Genomic DNA, 25,049 nt, shown 5'->3' on the forward strand with positions numbered 1-25,049 from the left:
TTACAATAAAAGGCATATTGAAAGCATAATGATTAAAAATGTAATTAAGCACTAATTAATTAGTTCTGGTCCTGGTGGATGAGAGTGGGAGAAAAGTCTCAGGTTCTAAAACAAGGAAAAAAAGGTTTTTAAAAAAATGGCCTTTAGGACAAAGTTCTTGGATTTATCACTTGGGTTAAAGTTATTGGATAATTTGTGCGTGCGCGTGCATGCACACGTGTGTGTATAATACTTTTACTTATTTATAAGAACTTTTTTTAAAAAATGAGTGCTATATCTATGCATAATTATTATCCAATAAGCACTTTTCCCCATCTCATTTAAAAATCCATATTCTCAAACAGTGTACCTTCCATAAAAATTCTATGTAGAGTTTTTTTGAGGTATAAGAGTAAGGAATCCTCTGTTCCTTAGGCCCAACCTCATAGCCCATAGGCACTTACCTTTCTCAAACGGAGGAGTCACAGACCCACTGGTGCTTGTGTTTGCTACTGGCTCTGTTGATGGGCAGTGTAATTCACCATTTCCCATGGAGCAGGAGCAGCAACCTGCATAGATAAAATAGTATGTAAGGGTAGAGGCCAACTACAACAGAAATGGACAAGTTCAAGAAATACCAAACCAACAAAACAAAACCCACTCACATACACTTCCCATGCAGCCTCAGTAGAAATGTTTTCATGTGAAATCTATCAAAAAGTATTCAAATGTACTTATAAAGAAGTTAACACATAAAGAGGGCCAGACAAAGGATCAGCTCCTTTACATATCATCTCCTCACTGTATCAGACAAGGAAAAATGTTTTTATCCGTGCTATTTTATTAGTTCCTATAGTACTTTGGGAAATAAGAATTCAAACACTTTCCTAAAATACAGCTTTTATTTCACTACTCCTCAAAACCATGTACTAATACTCTATTGACTACTACAGTAAATTCAAATTCCTTGGCCTGAATTTGGAAGCTCTTTATTTGGCCTCTTTCTCCTAAACAACCACCCTAACAGTCAACAAAAAGCCTTCCCTTCTTTCAGGGTAATTCTTTAGGGTCCTCCACAAATCCCATTTGGGTCTCTAGGCCTATGCTGACAAGTATGGAATTTCCACTTTCATTAATTCATCTAAATCTTCTCCTTCAGCTCAAAACTTCCTTCTTTCAAAAAACATGTCTCCTACTAGTCTAGAAGATGCAGCAAAAACAATTATATACTTGTTAGGATCATTTTTTCACTTATACCAAGGGTTGGCATTTTCTATAAAAAGCCAGATAATATTTTAGGCTTTGCCGACCACTCGGTCTCTGTTGCAATGACTCAAGGCTGCCATTATAGCATGAAAGCAGCCATAGACAATACACGAACGAGCATGGATATGTTCCAATAAAATTATGAAGCTGAAATTTACATTTCTTATAATTTTTTAAAACCACAAAATATTTGTCTTTCAATTTTTCTCCAACTCTTTAAAATGTGAAAAACATTTTTAGCTAGTGAGCCATACATAAACAGGTGGTGGGACAGATTTGGCCTATGTACTGTAGTTTGTCTACACTTGACATATCATTAACTCCGCCTTAATCAGGCCTCCTGCAGTTCATTTGCCTGATACAATGTTGTTAAATTCACAAATGTATGTGCTTAGTTTCCTAGGAAGGGCTTTCATTCAGTTGTTAATTTTTTCTAAACTCTCAGGTCCAGGGAAGTTTTAGGATTTAACAAAAAATTATCTTCACAGAAAGACTTATAAATAAAAATCTAATGAATGAATTTGCAAGCTCTTTCTATTATTATTATTCAAGTTCTGCATCTGACAAATACCTATGATACTCAAAATAGTTCAAGGAAATTCCTTTAAACAAACATTTAGGATACATGCTATAAAGGCATGTAATAGTTTCTTTATATTTAAAGATCATACTTGTTTCTGGGATAGAACTTGTAAAAAGTTCTGGTTCATTTATTTGCGCTGGACTCTCTTCAAAAGCAGTGTTTCCAGGCTCCACTGCTTTGTGGCTCTGAGACTGGTCAAAACCTTCATAGCGTCCTGCTTGGGTGGTACGGTTCATGCACATGAGTGAAATGCCAGCTATCAGAATGCTGCAGAACAGGGTGACTGCAGTGGTAATCATCTGCCGACGTTAGAAAAAGACGTTAGATCACTTTTCACAATCCCATCTTGATAATCTTAGTACAGTAGGTTAAGGACCTTTTTTTGGTAGAAAATACATCTCCATAGCTGTGAATACTCTAGAACATTGTTCTTCAAAAGGGTAAGCTTATATGAGAAATGTAAATGACTTGTAGAGAAATTAGGGTTTGCTTGTAATCATAAAAGTTTGCTAGATGCTTGTCATTGTACAGCAATTTGTTGCCAATAAAGCCACTGGTTTTCTTTGCAGGTAATCTAAATTATACAGACCTTTTCTTTACTTCTAAGTTTTTGCTCACTTTAATATGTAGTTCAAGTATATTTCAGTCAACCAGGGACTTTTTTATGGTAGTGATACTAAAAATAAATAATTATACCTGATACTTATTGAGCACTAACTAGATGCCAGTGCTACTCCCTTATATACAGAATCTTATTTATTCTTGCAAAAACTCAGTAAAATTCAAAACTACAAAACATAAAAAAAGGTAAGAAATAAAAATCGTATGGTGAGGTTTTTAAAAAATACATACCATTAGGTCCTACCCCTAAGGAATTTAGCAGGTCCCACAAGCTTCCTACCCTATAGCTTTTCAACTACACTTTTTCTCAGATTCTTTTTGTTCTGAAATTTATATTTACAATAGGGTTAGGAGTCAATAATTGACCTTTATCATTACTGCTAACTTATTAAATAGCTTTAAATTAATCACTTTTTCCTCCAATAGAGGAAACATAATTCATCAGTGTGTTTAAGAAGACTCAATAAATTTTAAGCATTTAGAAACATTCAGCTTGGGCCGGCCCTGTGGCTCACTCGGGAGAGTGCGTCGCTGGTAGCGCTGAAGCTGTGGGTTTGGATCCTATATAGGGATGGCCAGTGTGCTCACTGGCTGAGCGTAGTGCGGACCACACCGTGCCAAGGGTTGCGATCGCTTTACCAGTCAAAAAAAAAAAAGAAACATTCAGCTAAAAATAGACTCAGATATGCAAAATGTTCACCACATTTTGAAGTGTGACAAAATGATATAGCATCACTGGGTGAGATACAATAAGTTGGAATCGATTTTCAAAGTTAATATTAATGTAAGTATAGCAAGGCACATTAACAAGCTAAAAAGAGATGTTCTCGAGAACAGAGCTGCCAATAAACTCTTCCCACCTGCTCTTTTCCATAAAAGAAGGCTGAATCAATGCTATCTCCATTGTGTTTTCCAGTTATCAAAAGAACACCAACGAGGACAGCAGGAATTCTATAATAACAAGGATTGTTGAGAGAGAAGAAGAGAATGAATAGTGACTGTGTAAACATAACATGTAAGCAAGCAGAAAACTACAGACTTACCCCCAGCCAGAGATGACGATGATTCCAACAGGAATTTGTACCCTCTCTCGCTTTTTCAAAAGAAACAAGGAAACTGCTAGAAGACCTAAGAACAAGAAATAAAGATTGAAAGAGAGATAACTATTCTTTACATCGATCAGACTTCAGGGAACTTTATTTCCATTTTTTTTTTTTAACCAAGCTTATTTCAGTGAAGTTTGTAGTTTTTTGCCCTATAATTTACTCCTTCTAAATTATATAAATGCTGTCCCCAATATTTTGAAGCAAGTTTTCTTAATTCAAAATCATTCATGTTTTCCCTCCTAGATTGTTTCTTTAATCAATATTCTTGTTTTATTCATTTGGGTTTTTTTCAAAAGCCCCAATCATGTTGTTCTTTTGAACTTAGGTGTTTGAAATCTAAGTAGAATTGGAAAAAAAAGTTTTTAACTATATACAGAACAATTCTAAAAATAAAATACCCCTACTCAGTTGGTGCTAAGAAGTATAGACAATTCTTACACAGGTTTTGTTTTTAGAAAATGCCAAGGTATAGTGATGGGAGCTTAATACAAACGCAATATGAACTTAATACGAACACAATGTTTTGAAGTTCTTGAACTTTCCTTATACCTTATACATAATTATTTATGCAAGTAATATCTAATAAGTTCTACATAGCTTTAGAATCTTAGAACTTTAAGGTTGGAAGGGACCTCTTTTAAATTAATGCCTCCATTTTATAGATATGGAAACAAGGGTTTCCCCAAGTCACACAGTCAGCAGAGGGCAGAGCAGGACAAGAAACCCAACCTACGGACACAAGTAAGTTCTTCAACTCTATCAGTGTTTCTCAAACTCAGATCTGTGGACCTCTGGGGTTCCTAAAACAGTCTTCAGAATCTGGAAACTTCTATGAGAAACTTTCAGTCTTTTTAGTTTATTTTCAATGATAATCATCTGTGTGCCCACTTTATAACTACAGTACAGTCTTAGGATTTCAGAGCTTACATTTAAGTTTGAGCCCAGTGAAGGACAAACGGTATCACAACACATAGTCCAAACGAAGGCTCTTTGGCAGTTTGAAGAAAGAGCAGTTGGAATAACCAGGTCATAACCCAATGTATGGAAGTAAAGGCAAGCCAAACTAAAAACCATCTCAGAGAAATGAGTTCCATTTTACACTTCAAGCTGAGATTTACGTTAGCAAGACAAGATCCTTTGTCCTGTTAATGTTGCTAATTAGAATTACTGGGGGCTGACTGGTTAGCTCAGTTGGTTAGAGCATGGCCTTCTAACACCAAAGTCAAGGGGTTCAGATTCCCATACCAGCCAGCCACCAAAAAAAAAAAAAAAAAAGAATTACTGGGTTTATAGTTTTGTTTGAATCTAATCTGTGAATTTGCTTTGATTTTATAGTGGTATATTAGCTGTATATAAAGAATTCATACCTAGGGCTGGCCGGGTAGTTCAGTTGCTTACAGGTTGGTGTTAAAATACCGGGGTCAAGTGTTTGGATCCCCCTACTGGCCATCCGCCAACAACAACGACAACAAAAAGAATTCATACCTAGATTTAAGACTGTGGAGATTAAATAACACTGTGCTATAATTCATGTAAATCGACACTGAGGTCCTTGAGAGTTGTTTTTCTTCACCCCTGCTCCTCCTTCAATATGTCTGTACACTCTATAATTACAGGTTGTCAAAGTGCAAGGGAAACAAAAAACCAATCACAAAAGTATGCCAGCTATGTTACAATAGTGAAGCCAGTCTTCAAAATTCTAATGTTTTCCAGAAAACTGGATATGTTAAAAGTTAAAAAAAAAATTCTAATGTTCATCATTCTTGCCTTGTGAAAAGAACTATCAGGCAGAATCTAGCCCTAGGTCTCTCACTGATAAAGCTGTGAGAGCTCCTCCTCAATCGGTTTAACTCTTTGGGCCTATTTTCCTAATTTGCAAAATGAAGGACTTATTTATTTATTTAAAAGATGACTGGTAAGGGGATCTTAACCCTTGACTTGGTGTTGTCAGCACCACGCGCTCCCAAGTGAGCAACCGGCCATCCCTATATAGGGATCTGAACCCATGGCCTTAGTGTTATCAGCACCACAGTCTCCCAAGTGAGCCACAGGCTGGCCCTAAAATGAAGGATTTAAACGAGACTAGTGCTTTCTAAAGTGCAGAGAATCTATGTGGCACAAAGGTAAACATTTTTGCAGGAGTTATGCATCTGAAAATTTTTAATTAGCATGTGAAACCTGGAATTGTATTGATATAAGTCTCAAATGATTAAAGTATAAAATCGTGAGTCAATTTTAAGGAAAAAAAGAAGGGATACACAGATATAGCAAAAATTGTGAGGATGGCATGCAAATGGAAGAAATTGAAAACGGCTAAATAGGATTATTTAAAATAACACTTTAAGAGTGCAGCCTTATAACACCAAAGTCATGGGTTTGAATCCTCATACCAGCCAGCTGCCAAAAAAAAAAAAAAAAAAAGATAACACTTTTAGGAATAAATATGAAGGTTACAGGGCAGCTTCATTGGGGTTAGGGAATTCAGAACTTCTTTGGATAGATTTTGGCATGCATGCTTGGAGAGGGTTTCAGAGAGACTTGGGGCTTTTTAATACCTTGATTTATTTGCTTTCTTATTCTCATTAAAAATCTAACCCAAATAAACCTAGGTATTAGAGATCAAGTTGTCTGTCTATTTTGGAAATAAAATGTCTTTAGGCTGTTTTAACTTGCCATCTCTCATGAAACTCTATGCTATGAAAGGTGTCCTTTCCTTTAAGAAGCACAACCATCTTCTGTTTGCACTGAACTTTTCATTCTGTGATTCCTCCATACATCGTTGCTTCACTTCAAAAGGTTGTTGACTTAGATGGGACCTGCTTTTGATCCTAAAGGCATGAAATCAAAGGTCTGTCCTTTGCAGCCACTTTCTGACACTTGTCTCCTACCATTCTACAATTTCCTTTTATATGCCACTTTTCAGGTTCAAATGAAGGGTATGAATAAAAACAGCCAGACAAAATTGTTCACAAACATGCCAGATGTATGCATACAAATAAATGTTATACTTCAGAACAGCAATGTGCTAAAACATTCTGAATATCACTTTTGAAGCCAGCTGAAATGAGAAAAAGTCTTTCTTACTGGGTTCTCTTCTCTTTCCATACCTTTTTATTTCCCTACTTTTCTTGTTCCCTCTATTTAATAACTATTATAGTTCTATTTGTTGAGTACCTACCATGTATCAGACATAAATACCCATATTTCATTTCATCTTCAAAATAACTCACAAGTTTTACAGATGAGGAAACTGAGGCTTCAAAAGTTAAGTAATTTGCTTAAGGCAGAGCCAGAATTTTGCAGTGTAGTTGAAATCTAACAGTGAGCTCTAGGACACACCTCACACATCTCTGCCCATTCCCTCCTTTCTCCATCTGCCTCCTATACCTGCCCTCTTGGTATCTCCAAAGGGGAGTTGTGCTGACAGAGACCTAGAGCTGAAGACAAGGAGGACAAGAACCATGTGACTAAAAAAGGCCATGAGCCCAGGCAGAAAGAGTACATCAGTAAACAGAACTCAGTTTTGCAGATAGCCTATGCTTGTGGGCATAACTGCCTGAGTGAATATCTCCATCCTGTGCTACCAGACTTCAAATAGACCATTAGAAAGCTGAGGGCTTCTAGGATGGGGAAGAGGGGAATAGACCTCAATTTCCACTCACAATCCAACTTACCTGTCCATAGGTAGGTGCTATAGAGGGAGCTGTACAATAGAACAAACACCAAAATTTGTCCAACAAAATTTTTTTCTTTAACAAAATTCCATACCATCATTCCAGCACAGACAATAGACTAAAGAAAAAAAAATTATTAAAAGACTTTGTAAATACCTAAGAAAATGATATGATTCAATACTATCACAGAAAATAACAACTAAGCCAGTCATACCCACATTGGTTTTATTCATGACAAATATAAGTATTCATTTTGAATTACTGCTGAGTAGTTATCAACTATTTTGCATACTAGTTATACTAAAACTTCAAACTTTGTAATAGAAAACCTTTTTCATACAGAGCCTTTATCAATGTACATATCCAATTGAAATAGATAATGACTGCATCCTAAATATGAACCTTATATTTAGTAATGGTTTATATAGAAAATGCTAAACTTATTTCTCTTATGAGACATGCAAAGATTTAACCAGAAAAAGAAGATTGTAACAGAGTTCAAGTTTTAATTACTCAATTACTTCTATTAAAAAATGCAGTTATCATCAAATGCCATGATTAGCCTCAACTTTAGATAGTTCAAGACCTACTGCAATATTTTAATTAATATCTAAATATTTAAATATTTAGAAATCAACTAATAATAATTAAATTTTAATTGACTGCATTTGGTAATACTTCTGACTTTATAACTGGAAAAACCTAGCAAAGTAATTTTCTCCTCCGTAGTAGAATAATCTGGGCTGGCTGGTTGGCTCAGTTGGTTAGAGCACAGCCTTATAACAAACACCAAGATCACAGGTTCAGATCCCTGTACTGGCCAGTCACCAAAAAACAAACAAAAAAATGTTACTGTAGGAGAATAATCCACAAGAAAAGCATAGTTTTAAATATCTGTAGGTTTACTAACCTGAGCAATGAGTAAGTTAGTTGTAAGCATATGAGGAAGCTGTTTATATTTCTTACTCAAAAGAAGAATAGCCAGAGACCAGATCTTGAAGACAAAAAGTTCAAAAGTTATTCCTGTTTCTTAATCTTTATAATTACTTATTAAATAACACATAGATTAGCCTACTTAAAGAATCCTCTCTATCCTGGTTCAGAAAGGAATTCCAATGTTTTATTTACTTTAACCTGTCTAGTTCCAAAAAAGGTATTAAGATAAATTACTATATTCAAAGTAAAATAAAAAGCATGGAGAGATCTCATAGTAAATTAACTGTCCAGAAATTACAGGGTCTTTAAGAAGTAACCCATCCAGTGCATCTATGTTTGGGTAAAGGGGAAAAAAAAGTAATGCCTTGACCAGGGCCTTGTTCTAACTATGCTTTCCCTTCAATGGCTGGGGTGAGACACAGGAAGGGAGCTTTAGTGGGAGATGCAGTTACAGTGCACTATTCTAAGTTTTTCCTTTTCCATTTCCACCTTATTGGCTCATGAAGTATCTAAATTCCAGGCTGTCTTACTTCAAACAACACATACCACCCACCCTAAGATTAATTGTCTTACATTCCTCATATTTAAAAGGATTGGGTTTCTAGTCCACCTACACAGTGGCTGGGTAAGTATGCAGGTTGATTTCCCTCTTTCTCCCGTCACTGCCAATTGAAATTTATGTAGTCTCTCCCCCCAAACTGCCCTCTTATCAATGTGCATAGATTTTTAAGAATACCTGACAGAAGTGGAATTTCTGGATTAATTTAAGTACATTAATCACTCATTTTCACGTTGCTAATGTACATATTTGTCCCCACCTCCTTTCTTTTAATGGTAAACATTGTCGCTTCCCCCCCACCCCAGCCAGAATACTGTTTGAATTCAATAGGAAACACAATCTACAAAATACTCTAGGCTGGCTGGTTGGCTCACTTCGGAGAATGTGGTGCTGGTAATACCAAGGTCATAAAATACTCTAGTTGTCAAATACTTAATTATTTAATTTGAGCTAGATCTATCCAATTTGAGAAATAACCTAAAGTTTCATTAACATTAATTGGATGATTGGACTTGACCCCATGATTCTATAACAGCTAGTATTTGTATAGTGTTTTATCTTTCACAGAATGCTTTTCACATGTATTATCTCATTTAATCCTTAAAAAACCCATGGAAATAGGTGAGATTATTATCTTTATTTTATAGCTGAGAAAATGGAAGCTTAGAGAGGTTAAGAAAACTCCACAGAGACATACAGCTAGTTTGTGATAGGGCTAGGAGTCAAATCCAGGTGCTATGGGTCAAATGTATCCCCCCCAAAGTTCATGTGTTAGAAACTCAATCCCTTCTGTAACAGTTTTAAGAAGGTGGGAAATCCAATTATGATATTTGAATTGTGGAGCCTTTGAGAAGGCGACTGGATCATGAGGACTATGCCATCATAAATGGATTATCATGAGTATGGACTGGTGGCTTAGGAGCACATGAAAGAGCTCTCTGGCCATTATAGACATATGATACCCTAATTGCTGTGGAACCCTGTAGAGAGTTTCAACCCAGAAGGCTCTCACCAGATGCGCCCCTGGACTACAGACTTTCCAGCCTTCAAAACTGTAAGAAATAAATTTCATTTTTTAATAAATTACCCAGTTTTAGGTACTCTGTTATAAGCAACAGAAACGGGCTAAAACACCAGGTCTGACTATATCTCATGCCTTGTCCACTATATAACTCTAATCCCCAACTGGAAAGACAAATCTCAATTAATCAGAAGGCTGATATTTTATGGGCAGCTTTAGTTTTCTCTATTTCTTAAGAAACTAGATTTTAAAATACCTTTATATTACCAAGCTATTCTCAAACGCATTCTGTGGTTTCCGTTCATTTTTACACTGAAACATACTTACCAAGGAGACCAAGCTGATAATACTTATATCAAAACTAACATTCTGGATGGCATATGCCAGTGGCTTAGGGTCCATGGAGGGAAAGGTCAGTAACCAGGCAGAAACGTACATGATCGGAGCAGACACAAATGTGCTTATTACCATCCCTGAGGTTACCTGCAAAAATGAAATCAAATTGAGGAGTCACAATCTCACCTAAACAATTACCTTAATCTTTAAATACCCACAACGCACTAAAGCATTCCAAAATAAAAACAAGAGTCAGTACAGACATTATAAAATCCAGCATGTTATATCCAATACCATATTTCCCCTTTCTGAGAGTCCTTAAAAAAACACAGTCAAGTTCCCTTGGCTCCTCTTCCAAACTATGCTCAATTCATATTTATACATAAATACTAGAAATTCTACTGTTGATAGTCATCTTCTAGATTCTAGAAAACAAGCCATATCAATGATCAAATTAAACCTCTGAACAGTTTCCTTCAATATGATTTCATAAAATACAGGGCAAAAAAAGCAAATAAAAAGGAGAAAAATTACCATGCACGTTTTACAGCTTAAATAATAGAACTGACCTTCATTAAACAATTTAGTTCCTTTGTATTATATTTCAAAATCATTTAATGCTGTATGTAACATGTACAATACACTTAAACACTGTAAGTACTTTGGTGTTAATTGATTTTAGCTATTTGATGCAGTTGATTATGTCATATTTTGCATCTGGTTGTTGAATTATCAATGAATGAAATAGATTTTTTTTCCTGTCAGAAGTCACCCTTCTACAAATATTTTTTAGGCTTAAGTATAAGTACAAAATAAAATACTTGAAACTAAAAAAAGACTAATGAAAAAAGTCATGGCTGAATAAAAATCCAAGATTAAATAACTCTTATTACATGATGTTACACAATGCCTCCTTACTTATAATTAAGTAGTTTATAGACATCAAATTCTCATAAAAACAATGTTGCTTTCTGTGTTTTAAAAACTACTGCTAACCACACAAACAATCAAACTTAGAAAGCAATATATACATACAATCTCTACTTCCATGTTGAACTGTGTTGCAAAGATAGCCACTCCTGGTGCTACAGGAAAGACACCATACAAAAATGCATAATTCGATAAACTTGTATGGTTCACTACACTGTCACCCTTGTCCAAGAGTTCCACCATTTCTCTGCACAGAAGTGGCAGCACCAGGCTGAAGAAAGAAGAGATGCATCTTTTACTTGATACCAAAGCATGCTGGTCCCCAAGTAGTAGACTGCTCTAGTGAACTTGGCATTAGGACCTTCTTCTGCCCAGAAGGTATGTCTATTTGCACGCACATATTCTGTGCATGCCTACTTGTGGACATTTTGTTGAAAGAATAAAGAATTCAACTTGGAATCATTTAAAGTGCAATGATATCCTTCTGGACATAGTTCAAACATCAACAGTTAGGGGAAAAAACTTAGATTTTTTGCTGTTGTTCTACAAATAATTTTCTTGCAAAAAATTGGTAAAAGTTGCGATTTTAGCTGTTTTCTTGCTTCATCTATTGATTCATTGAAATGTTAAAAGAAAAAAAGGTTGATAATCTGAGTAAAAACTTATTTCAAGAAAATTACTAAACTCATTTTTGATTTAAAAAAAGCTGAACTTTACTATGATTAGAGGTTTAATTGGTTCCATTAATGATAATACTGCTGCTCAATGAGATTCTAAAAACCCATAGAAAAACAGGTAACTCACAATTAGCTTTTCATCTTTGTAAAGGCAAAAAGGTTTAGCAAAGGGAACTGAGACAACTGAGATGGAGCAGAAAAATTAGTGAAATCCAGACCTGGTAAAGAGTCAATTATTAAACAAATCCTTCACAATTCCACAGAAAGAGCATATCAACAGTAGCTGAGCGAATGGGGCTCTCTTTTCATGAGCCAAGTAAGCTGAAGAACTGCTAACCAAGGAGCTGATAAGAACTTTTTATTTGACAGGCTAGGATCAGATGGTTGATAATATTCATTGATATTTGACTTACCTATATTTAGAAAGTTCAACCAACTTTAGAATTACAGAATATTTTCCCAAAATTCATGAAAAAAAGTTTAGATTAAAATTATTTTTCTCATTATGACTAAGATGTTTTTGACATTTGGATTTTAATGGATTTAGAAAACTTAGAAATCCTGCAAAATTTCTTTGAAAATATGATCAAATGGAACATTAGGAGATAATAAGTAAACTTTATGTAAAAGCTGAAGGAAAACCAATAGTCTTTATACTCTGACAGTAAAGTGTAAAGAATAACCTAAATGGAATAAGAAAATGACTTTTCACGATACACCAACATCACATTTTCCTTTACATCACAACTACTCTATAAAGAGAGATTATTAATATTTAAAGGAGAAAATAGTTGGAGACACACCCCAGTGAATTGGCTAAACAAGGTTTTCACAAAGTACAGTCCCCAAGTTAAATAAGTAAAACTTACAGTTTAGCTGTGATGAGAAGAATTAGTACAACAAATGCTGACTTCTTCAGTTTCTTTATTTTTCCTACCATTGTAAGACCAAGATAAAATAGGGCTGATCCAGAAAAAGAATTTCCGAGTCCATCAAGAAAATTTTCTATATATACAGGCACCTTTCGATCAAGAACAAAATTGAAAGCAATGCCAATGAAGACCATAAATACTATTGGGTTCTGTAATACACGCAGAAATCCAAGTCCCACAATTTTTACTTTGTTTTGAGAAGCACTTTGAGTGTCTTTCCACTTCTGGATTTCACAGAAGATAAACCCTATAGGGTTTAACATCATAAGAGATATTGGTGCCACCAAATAAATGTACTGCAGATATTCTGGGTATGTAGTTTGATATAAAGCTTCAACTGCAAAATAAAAATTATACTGATTTTAAAATGATTACCACAGAAATATGTATTATACATATAACATTTTTTTGTGCTTCATTATAGCATACTGTAAATTAACCTAAATAATTCCAAATGACCTCATTAGCCTATTTTTGGAAAAGCAAATTTTAGTAATAAAGCTGAAAAAGAAGAAAAACATTAAATATCATCTAGCTGATAAGATGATAATCAACTTTACAAATTATTTTTAGTAAAACCTCACTAATTTTTAATGTCTAGGGGCTAAAATTCGTCTCTAAAAAAGGGCAGAATTGTAGAATTTTTAAAAGAAACGATTCAAAGTAAAAAGATAGTAACAAACTAAACGTTTCAGTAGTAACAGCGACAAGGTGGTTGTTGGTACCCATGGAGAAAGCAGTTTCATTGGAGTGGTGAGGCAGAAGTCAGACTACAGAGGACTGAGGAGAGAACAGGAGACAAGGAACTCAAGAATGAGCACTGAAGTGATGAGTGCACGCTGTATGGGGGAAGGAGTGAAGGTGGGAGATGGGTGACAGAGGGCAGGGGGCGAGAAACTGGAGGCCCACGCGAAGTCCAAGAGCTAAGTGCACTTCAAAGTTCAGGAGTTCAGAGCAAGTCAGATGGTGAGCTACTGAATTTAAAATTTTGTACATGACTAGGTCCAGAATGTGGCCATGGGAGTTGGTGGCTGAAATGGAGTAAAGGAGTTTTCCACTGGAGATTAGGAGGTCAAGGAACTGAGAGGGCAGAGAATCTGTTGGGTCGTTCACAAGGATGTTAAAGTCAAAAAAGATAATGGTAAAACTTTGGATAAAGGAGATGACAGTCAAATGATTATTAAAGGCTTCAATGAATGAGGTCAGCAGATGACAGCAATGAGGATGAGCAGTCTACCAGACAGCATGATCCTCAGAGTTGTTTTTAACAACTGAGCAGAGCATAACAGCCTAGCAGTGGCAGCAGATAGCTATGAGGCCAGTCCTATCTGCTAGTGCTTGCATGGTATGCAGGCTATGGGAAAATGAACAGACTCCATTTGAGGTGAACAAAAGGAAATGAATGCCTTCAGAGAAGATCAGTGAAGATGCTAAAGAACTAGGGATAGAAAGATGGATCTAAGAAACCTTTGGGAGGAGAATACAGTGGAGCCACATCAATGCACATTTAACTAATGCAAGTTCAACTGCACTCTTTAGGGAAAACAGCTTCATATTTTTTCATATAGCATGTTCTCTAGAGCAAACTAACTACTTCACCTTGTTCATTAAAGAACAACAATGTGAGAGAAAAAATCAGGCTGTGTTAGATTTATGAGAAATGGTACAATATACACAAAATATGTGTGCTATAATTTGTGGATGATTTGAGGGATTGTTCAAGGGTTTGAGAATAAGATGTGTTTCTTTGGAGGGAGGTGAATGGGTTGGTTCTGACTTCCAGCACCTTCTTGGTGGACATGAAGGTTGGTGGCCTGACCTTGGGTTGTTTAGGGCAACTTAGAGCCTTGGAGCAAACAACCTGGTTTCTAGACACATTTTTGGCAATGGGTCCTGAAATTATCTAATCTAATGCATACAAAGGCTGATTCATATTTGATTTGAAGTTGAAAAGAAAGATAAAAAAAGAACAGCTACAATAATGAGGAGAGAAGCAATCGTGAAAAAAATGAAAAAGATTAGGTTTCTCAATTTACATTAAGATAAAGTGACACAGGTAGAAAAATATATTTGTTAACTTAGGACACAAAAGTTGTTAATGACATGCACATGCTTGTTAAAGTTATATAACTAGATTACACAACCTTTAGAAGTTCACCTTGTTCTCATAAGCTAACACCTACTTTTTATAAGGTTCAATTCCTTTTTTTTCCAGCTAGGCACATACAGATGTCTATAATATCTACAAAATGAAGCAGTGGTTAAAAAAATATTTGATTACATAAAATTTCATAAATTCTTTCCTCTGATTTCCAAGTTAGAAATGTAGCTGTATAACTTAGTGGTTTTCTTTCATGTTTCATTTAAATAAAAATGAAACACTTTTTTTTTTTTTTTTTTTAAAGATGAATGGTAAGGGCATCTTAACCCTTGACTTGGTGTTATGAGCACCATGCTCTCCCAAGTGAGCCACGGGCTGGCCCTAAAAATGAAGCACCTTTGCTAACTATTTCTAGATAACTACACTTCTGATTAGATATTTTATCTCTAAGAGAAAGGCGTCCATACTTGCCCAGCACTCAATTTTTTAAATAGAGTATATATTTTGGAAAAGTCTTCTGTTTTCAGTTTGAGTACAAGAATTTTTCCTAAGTAGTCATAATAAAATGCATAAGATGTTTCCTATAACAACTTACAACTATAGTTCTGTGATATACTCAAATCCCCTTATATTAATGCCTTTTTCCAGAAATTTACTTTCCTGGCACACTAGTAGGTAACCACCACCACATAATAATGGACTTTAGATTGTTTTAAGAGCTAATGCAAATTTGAGCAACAGTTTTTATTATCTATAGCTGTCCAATCACTTTCTTTTGCAGGATCTTTTGTATTTTCTCTTCTTGATTCTTATTACTATCCTTAGTCAATAATCTCCAAATTAGATTATTTAATGTGTTCATTGACCTATACTCTTTTAGTTTTTCTCAGCCACTCCCTTCATCCATTTTATTCACTGCTAACAGTACCATCTAAATCTTAACTTTCAAGGATACAATCCCTGTACTGGCCAGCCATCAAAAATTAATTAATTAATTAATTAATTAAATCTTGACTTTCAGGGTGTACAGTCGAGCTAGGCATTTATAATTAACAATAATTTACTGCATGTTATCAGATGACTAGAAGAGAGGAGATTGAATGTCTTCATTACAAAGAAATGATTACGTTTTGTAACGATGAATATGATAGTTAACCTGATTTGCTCATCACACATTGTATGAATGCATTGAAATACAACTGCCAGTTAGCTCAGTTGGTTAGAGCGCAGTGTTATAACACCAAGGTCAAGTGTTCAGAGCCCCATACTGGTCAGCCACAAAAAAAAGAAAAAAAAGAAAAAGAAAAGCAACATAACTCTATACCCCACAAATATGTATAATTAATATGTTCCAATGAAATTTTTTTTTTAATTTTAACTTTCAAAAGTTAAGGTTCTCCCAGGGTTCTCATCACCTACAGTAACAACTATAAAACCTTTCTTTTGACATTCACAGCCCAGTTTCCACAATTGGTCCCTTATTTATTCAACTTATCCCTTAACTACTCCTTAATGCAGCCAGTTTAATGTCATAGTCACACCAGACAAACACCATGCTCATAATTAGTGGTTCTAGAAGCTGATCATACCATCACCATTTAACTTCTTGAAATCTTTCCTTTCATACCTAAATCTTGTCTACTATTTAAGGCCTGTGCCTGATACTACTTCTTCCACCAAGTCTCCTGGACACATCATTAATCTCCCCTTCTCTGGAATGCTATGGTACTTTGTTTCATTTAGTGCCGTCTCAACAAATTCTAAGTTGCTTGAAGGCATAATTTTATAACCCACAGTCCCCAGTACTGTGCTGGGCAAAGCTGAAAATACTTGCTGAATGGAATTAGCTAACACATCAATGAATGCCAAAGGTATCAGACACAGTTAAGAATGTATTTTGTGACACACAGCAATTTGTATCTAATTGCTATCAGTTAATCCATTCCTTATATATCCACTTTAAATTTATTTTTGCTCTTTTAAAAAAAATTTTTTAATGACAAATAAAAAGTGTATATATTTATCATGTACAACATGTTGTTTTCAAATATATATACATTATGGATGGTTAAATCAAGCTAATTAACATATGTATTGGCTTATTTATTTTACTTATTTACTTATTTTAAGTGGTGAGAACACTTAAAATCTACTCTCTTAGCAATTTTCAAGAGTATAATACGTTGCTATTAACTGTAGTCACAATGTTGTACAATAGATCTCTTATCCTATTCCTCCTAACTGAAACTTTGTATCCTTTTTACACATTCTGAATATTTATAAAGCTGGTTACTATTGGGGTATATTAAGTCAGTTGAACAAGTATACAAAGGCAAAAGAAATACAGTTTAGGAGGAGAGCAAAAACTTTTGATTAAATAAATACTTGCTAAATTACTATAAGAACAGAGTTCAACATGGGAATTTTAGTCTACTTCTGAAATTTATCTGTGTATTTACTTAACATTACATCTTTATCTATAAACTGGCTGTGCTGTGCTTTTCTCTTGTTACCAATCTGAAGGTGGCTTTTCAAATCTGAAAAAAATACGTATGAAAGCAGTGACCTATAATAACTAAAATTAGATTTATAATAATTATATCAACTACTAAGTTCTAATTAATTAATGCTTATAAATAAGGCTCTTGGAGAGAGGGGAGAATTCCATTATAAGGAGTTATTATATAGCTCTGAAGAACTAAGAGACAAAATTAGCCACCCACTGGGGCTCCTATTTTGATTCCTGCAGGGTTTCAATCCCTAGCACATAACACAAAGACCCAGACAAGATCATTCTGTTATTTAATGGCATACAGTTAAATGCTTCATTTCCTTTCTGTATACAGCTCAAGCTCTAGAGCATAATTATGATTAGTCAGGGTACTTATGCTACCAGCATTGTTTGAAGAATAAATTATAGGACTTAACTATGCCCTATTAGTATCCTTTAATGACAGAGGCAAGGAACCATTTCGATTTGCTTGAAATCAACATTTCACCTTGGTAGATTCTTGGTTTTTTCTCACATTTGAATTTTTTTAAAAGTACCTTTGGAAAGAATTGTTCTAAAAAACAGTGAGCTTCTTTTTCAGTCTGTAATAGTGCACTATCCTGTCACTTGAGTAAAGATAAATCATTTTAATGTAATTTCATAGACCATTATTATTGTCATAATATACAGAAAAAGGAAACATGGCTGTCCTTTCTCTTTATTCACTAACTCATCTGCCTTCTCCTTGCCAGCATTTCCTGAGTCATCTGTAAATTGAACAGATTGGATCAAATGCAATCTTGAAAAGGACATTTCTTATAAGCTACAATCAATGCTCATCTGTGAACACGAGAGTGGGAATTCCTGGGAAAGGCCATGAAACAAACAGAAAAAAAAGGTCTTCTCTCTGGAGACAGTCTTCTCTGTTCACCCCATGCAAGGTCAGAGGCAGATGGGCACAGACAGCAGTAATAAATAACCTCATCAGGGAGCAGATACCAGGCCCTTACAGTTCTGTACCACACCTTCCAATCTGCAGGTGTAAGAAAGCACTTCTGTCTATACTATTGGTTTTTAGTAAAGTTATCATCTACAACCTAATGTTACAAGAGCTCTTATTATTATTTGTGATTAAAAAATTTTAAAAATCAAAACAAAAATTACAACTCAAAATCGACAAACATAATCACCAAGGCAACTTGGGCTAGCACGCTGCTGAGAACATGATTATTACTGACTGTGGAACATAGAAAAGCAGTGATGAAAATGGCTGATTACATTTTTTATTTGGAGATTCTGCCTCGATATGAATTAACTCACCTAACAATTTTTTTTCCACTACTACTCACTTTATGGAATATTTTTAGTATACTGTAGAGGAAAAAAACTTTGATTCTCTCTAAAACTAATGTATTACAAGGGCTGAGTGGGTCTTCTGAAGATTAGATTGGCATGTAATATAACTGTGTGACATAAGAGAACGCCCAGGATCTAAAACCAGAAGACCTAGGTTTGGATCTGAGTCGACTGTTGGTTGTTTGACCTGGCATAAAACAATTAAATCTCTGTAAGCCTGTCTACTTATGTGAAAATGAGGATAATAATATCTGCCCTACTCAATGAGATAAGTATAGAAGAAAGTACTCTGGGGCTGGCCAGTTAGCACAGTTGGTTACAGCACTGTGTTATGACACCAGGGTCAAGGGTTTGGATCCCCATACTGCCAGCTGCCAAAAGAAACAAACAAAAAATAAATAAATAAAATATGTCTTTCATTTGGCCAAAAAAAAGAAGAAACTACCCTGTAAACTATAAAATTACAAATGTTATCTCTGTGTAGTTACATAGTTCTATGAGAGCAAGAAACTATATACTTCTAATTCATGTCTAAAGTAAATACAGCAATATTTATTAAATATTTAATACTGTGGTACTGGGACATTTCTAAGGTCCTTATATCATAAATTCCTTGACAAATTCACATTATTAATGCTCCTGAGGAAATGAACAATTAACTCTAACTCCTTGCTCTTTTATTTCCAAAAGTCTTTATTTCATTTTAAAATTCAGTAACTTAAAAGAAACACCTGTATAGTTTCTGACTATTTATAGCTCGGTTATCTACGTAGTTTTTCCTCTCTTAAACCTCCTGCTTTACTCATAGTTATGTGATTTCTTAAGTATTTCTCTATTTCTGGTAAGCAAGATGGAAGAAAAGAAGGTCAAAGGAGGAGAAAGGTAAAAAGCATAGTTCACTAGAATCTTTTTGGTGCCAGTTGTGAAATAAATTGAGCATGGGGGGAGAGGACAAAACTACTGTATAAGAAACTTGAAGCCTCAATGGAAAATGGTATGGAGGTTCCTCAAATAATTGCAGATAGATCTACCATACGGCCCAGCTATCCCACTGTTGGGAATATACCCAGAGGAATGGAAATCATCAAGTCGAAGGTATACCTGTTCCCCAATGTTCATCGCAGCACTCTTTACAATAGCCAAGAGTTGGAACCAGCCCAAATGCCCATCATCGGATGAGTGGATACGGAAAATGTGGTACATCTACACAATGGAATACTACTCAGCTATAAAAACGAATGAAATACTGCCATTTGCAACAACATGGATGGACCTTGAGAGTATTATATTAAGTGGAACAAGTCAGGCACAGAAAGAGAAATACCACATGTTCTCACTTATTGGTGGGAGATAAAAATAAATAAATAAATTCACACACACACAAAAGAAAAAAAACGGGCGGGGGGAGAAGAAGACATAACAATTACAATTCCTTGAAGTTGACATGACAAGCATACAGAAAGGACATTGTTGGGTGGGAGGGGGGAGAGGGAGGAGGGAGGGAGGTTTCGGTAATGGGCCGCAATAATCAACCACATTGTATATCGACAAAATAAAATTTAAAAAATTAAATTAAATTAAATTAAATTAAAAAAAGAAACTTGAAAGTTAATGGTAGATTTCAATTGTACCCTTTAATAAGTTCCATTCAAGTTTCTGCTCAGAAGACATATCATCAGAGAGTTCTTCACTGACACCCTACCTCAAATAGCATCTCTTCATTCCTATCTCTCTACACTACATTATTTGTATGGCCCTTGTCACCACCTGATATGATTTCAATTTTAATATCTTTTTTCCCATAAAATGTAAATTCAATATGTGCAAGAGTTTTGTTTACAGGTGTATTTCCAGCAGCTAGCACAGTCACTATTACGTAACAGTTCCCTATGAATGAGTGAATGAATAAATATATACATAATATTCAGATCCTCACATTACGATGTAAGATCAAAGTACACATAACTTTAATTTATAAAGATAGAAAAGTAGTTACTAGGTATACATTTTCTTAGTGGCAGAGTGTTCTTAAAAATGGAGGGTGTTTCCTTTCAAGATATCCCAACATTTCAAATTAGTATATTTACTGTTTCATTAGAAAAACACACCCTTAAAACATAAAATTAGACTGCTTAAAGAGTTGGAAAGATAAAAAAGGAAAAGTTGGAAAGGAAAAAAGGCCTCACCATTTTTGTTCTTAAACAAGAAATTAAGTTAAATGAAAATACACTGAATTTTTGAATAACAAGCTCAAAACAATTTTTAATGTAAAATATATATTCTAAATGGTAAGAAAAATAAGGGAGGAAAAAAATCATTCATAAATTTTGACCACTAACATACAATAGTGACTCTTTTTATATTGACATAAGCATATCTTTTTTACATAATTTAAATCAGAATCTGATCTCTTCTGGAAACTAAACTTCTTTCATATGTGATTATTGAGAAGAAAAGAATACTATTAGAAAGGCTATTCACAAAAGTTATTAGGATATGACCATTTATTTTAGGTAGACATTTAAAGGATCCTTAAACTCTGAAGTTGAGGAAAAAATATAATTCATCTCAATTTAAGACAAATTTATGAAAAAAATATGAAAGATTTCTTAGACACAAGAGTAAGAATCTGTCACTAACAAATGCTTAGGTAAATTAAAAGCTAATATTTTATTAGTTCCTACAACACCTGAATTTTTTAAAAACTTTAAAAATAAAAAATAACTTACCTATAGGGTATCCCAATGCAAAGTCATTACTCTGTGTAGCAAAAATAGGGAATAGTCCAGCTTTGCTAAATCGACTGTCAGGACTGGCAACCAATAAGGTTAATACACATACAATAAAAAATACAGAAGCTTTGGAAATTAAGATACTATATAGGAAAGACCAATCCACATTGGAAAAATTAAGTATAACCATGTTTTTAAATAATAAAGCTGGAAGTGCAAATCTAGAGACAAAATTTCCCAGTCCTTTGGCCTGTGTTGATGTTATGATGTTGGCCCTTCCTGCTATATAGCCACAAAGGACTATGCCAAAGCATTCTAGTAAGGCTGGAAAAAGCCTTGTTATTGCCATTGAAGGTGCATCATTGGTGGAATTAAATCCATGAATTACTGTTGTAGGCAAAGTCTTGGTCATATTAACGGCAACGGTTAAATTCTCTGCAGGTAAATTAGAAAAAGAATTCATTTTCTCTCACCCGCCAACTCCAACCAGATTTCTGGAAAGAAAGTAAGAAAGATTCAGTGTCAAAGTCAATAAAAATTCTAGTTGAAATGATACATTGGCAAACCTAGACTGATTTACTTATTGAATGGCTACTACCAGGGAAAAATACAATGAAAAAAAAGTGGGAGGTTTCTAAAAATAACCTCTTCACTGTCAAAGATAGGTCAGCTAAACATTTACATTGTCGTTCTATATTCAGTATCAGGCATGAGTAAATTGAGATCCACAGATATTACAGCTGCACTGATGCTCCGTGCAGTTCTCTGGTGATCCGCAATCGGGCGCCACTGACTGGACAAGAGCATGGGCCCACAGAGTCTCTGCTGAATACCCACCTGTATCCAAACTCACTGAAAATTTCAGAAGTTCTCAGGGCTACCTCAAGGAGTCACACTGGGACCAGAGGGTCCTTTCTAGCCTGTGGTCATACTTGAGCATAGGATAGAAAGAAGAATATAGTAGAGCACTTACCAACTTTGAACCAATAACTTTAACTTTTCTGGGCCACACTTTCTTAATCTGTAGAATGGCAATAATAGTACCTACCTCATAGGAACTTGAGGTTATTTAAGTAAGGTCCTTATAATCACAGCTGGCACAGAGTCGTCACTTAACCAAAGTTAAATTTAACTTTTCGTGTAACAGAAACAAAGAAAAATGATGGCATCCCACCAATTCACCTTAGTTCCTTTTATACCAGCCACACACACTGGCCCATAGTCCCTGTGTGCCACTATCCACATAATTAACACATACTTATCCTCTAAATCATACAGTTCAGGACTCACTTTATCAGGTAAGGCATCTCTAACCTTATAGCTAGGCCACAATTCTTTCTCAAATAGAATCACGTTCCTTACGTTTAGGCCACTTTTCTTAGTTTGAAATTATACTATGCATTAGAGTGACTGTTTGGTTTACATCTGTCTCCTTCACTAGACTTTAAATGTCACAGAAGCAAGAAATAGCATGTTTTTCTCACTGTCAGTTTCCAACATCTAGCACAGTACCTGGCACACAGCAGACACTAAAAACCCTTTTTTAAATAAATGACTAAAATAATAAATTGCACTTAAATAAACCTTTTACTTACCCTATTATGGATCAATGCTCTCTTTCAGGCACTATCTGGTTCATGGATAGAAATGTTTTTTTCTGTATGATAAAGTATGGACCGAAATTTTTTTTCTGTATGATAAAGTATTCCAATTTTTTCACTATAGTAACAGGCCCAAGAACACAAAATGTATGCTAAAATGTTCTAAAGGCATTCATAAAATGTTAAAGGACACCGAATGTGTTATAAAATGTCCTAAAGATGTTCGGAAAATGCTAAGGCAAGGAAAAAATTCTTTATGCTAACGTTACAGTAATTACCAGACACCTTTCTTGCTGACAGGGACACAATGAACATGAAGTCTGGATAACTCTAAAACTAATCAGCTTTTACTAGTAACTGGAAATTAATATGATGACAATTGCCAACTTCTAAGTGATTATTCTGGGCTTACGCTCTAAGGTGGCATTATGCAAGAGAGAAAGTTAAAAAGCTCATGCTTCCTGAAGTTTACAATGCCCAGGTGAAGTTCTCTAACACCCACATCACAGTAGAAAAACGCAGATGGCAGCCCAGATATCACCAATTGATACATGGGGGTGTGTAAGAGAATTTTCTCCGTGCTACCCTGGTATAAACCAAACCATTTAAAAAACCTTACTTTTAATCTGGATTAGGACAAGTATTTTTCTACCAGGATTAGATAGGAGTGGTCAATATACACAAAACCTACAATACCCACATACTTGAAGTTTACCAAATAAGCATTAAATTATACCCTGGGAAAGCTACTGGTTTGTACAAATGCCCGTACCTGAAGTGAGGAGCTGGTAAACAATTGAATAAAGGTGTTAAACATTTTTTTGTTTGTTTTCTTTTCTTTTTTATTTAAATGTGTTAAACATTTGAAGCCCTTAGAACTGTGGACTTGGAAAGGCAGTGCTAAAGAAGGAAATGATAAACTAGTTTCTAATGTTTTTCAAAAATTCCCTCTATATTTGCCTGGAGTATTTATAATGCATACTGTTCACAACCCCTTATTTGTACCACATAAGCATATCAATGTATTCCAATAATTTTTTTAGCCAACCGTTTTAACTAAACTAGCAGTAGCTCAGTGAAAAGAATCAGATTCAGGGCCGTATCAGCTCCTTGAGTAAGTGAGGTAGCCTCCCTGAACCTTTGTTTCTTCAACTGTAAAATGAGAGTAAAACCTCCTGAGAGTGATACTGTGTGGAAAAGATATTACGGACACAGCTTAACCCAAAGTAGGCCCTCAAGAAACAGTGGCCATTGCTATTAAGACCTGTAATCCTAATAATAAGAAGAAGAATGGTGGGCCTAGCCCGTGATGCACTCGGGAGAGTGCGGCGCTGGGAGCGCAGCGACGCTCCCGCAGCGGGTTCGGATCCTATATAGGAATGACCGGTGCACTCACTGGCTGTGTTGAAGTTATCGGTTTTTGTTTCATACCAAATAATTAAGAGGAGTTGAATTTAATTTAGTTTGATCTTAAATGGTTCTCAATAGTGAAGGGAGAGCTCTTCATTTGTCTTAGGGTGATGGTCAAGTAGTTGTAGCAATGCCACGGTTTAACTTTTAATTAGTTGAAAATTAAAAGAAAACTTTGAAAAGTAATCTGCCCCTTCCCATGAAGATTCTTTTAATGTTTTTTATTATAAAAGCAATATCTGCTAACAAAGGGAAAGCCAAAATAATCAAAACGGCTTATAAAGTTTTATTTCATCCTAATCTTTTTTAAACGGGAGAAAAATATGCTTTGTAAAGCATTATTTAAAAATGAACAGGAGCCACGGCAAGGAAAGTTTTTTTAACATTACATCCAGTCTTGGGCCGGCCCGTGGCGCACTCGGGAGAGTGCGGCGCTGGGAGCTCAGCGATGCTCCCGCCGCGGGTTCGGATCCTATATGGGAATGGCCGGTGCACTCACTGGCTGAGTGCCGGTCACGAAAAAGACAAAAAAAAAAAAAAAAAAAAAAAATTTACATCCAGTCTCATCTATAAAAACAAGGTTTGACACAGAGCAAGCAAGTTGACCTGTCACAGTAAAAGACCGCCCACTGGGGCAGGCATTGGAGAAATACTATATACAAACCGCTTCTGGCCAGTTCACACTTGGATTATATAACATCAACAAGCCACTGAGATTGTAAATAACTGCAATTATTA

The 25,049-nt window shown here is 35.2% G+C and overlaps 1 protein-coding gene across 3 annotated transcripts in view; it reads right to left on the reverse strand.

Annotated features, from left to right (window-relative positions):
• Window positions 1-25,049, reverse strand: part of GPR155 (G protein-coupled receptor 155) — a 44,905-nt gene that overhangs the window by 18,780 nt on the left and 1,076 nt on the right. For 2 of the 3 annotated variants that reach the window (XM_063112172.1, XM_063112188.1), the window contains exons 2-11: window positions 21,298-21,794; window positions 12,558-12,957; window positions 11,117-11,282; window positions 10,073-10,228; window positions 8,140-8,223; window positions 7,230-7,347; window positions 3,493-3,577; window positions 3,310-3,400; window positions 1,917-2,127; window positions 444-548 (exon numbers count right to left, since the gene is read on the reverse strand). In XM_063112172.1, the coding sequence (XP_062968242.1) occupies window positions 444-548; window positions 1,917-2,127; window positions 3,310-3,400; window positions 3,493-3,577; window positions 7,230-7,347; window positions 8,140-8,223; window positions 10,073-10,228; window positions 11,117-11,282; window positions 12,558-12,957; window positions 21,298-21,763 (1,882 nt within the window). In that variant the 5' untranslated portion in view covers window positions 21,764-21,794. The remainder of the gene's footprint in view (window positions 1-443; window positions 549-1,916; window positions 2,128-3,309; window positions 3,401-3,492; window positions 3,578-7,229; window positions 7,348-8,139; window positions 8,224-10,072; window positions 10,229-11,116; window positions 11,283-12,557; window positions 12,958-21,297; window positions 21,795-25,049) is intronic. The other variant, XM_063112179.1, reaches the window with a different exon arrangement.

The sequence above is a fragment of the Cynocephalus volans genome, chromosome 1, assembly GCF_027409185.1.
Source record: "Cynocephalus volans isolate mCynVol1 chromosome 1, mCynVol1.pri, whole genome shotgun sequence".
Classification (NCBI taxonomy): domain Eukaryota; kingdom Metazoa; phylum Chordata; class Mammalia; order Dermoptera; family Cynocephalidae; genus Cynocephalus; species Cynocephalus volans.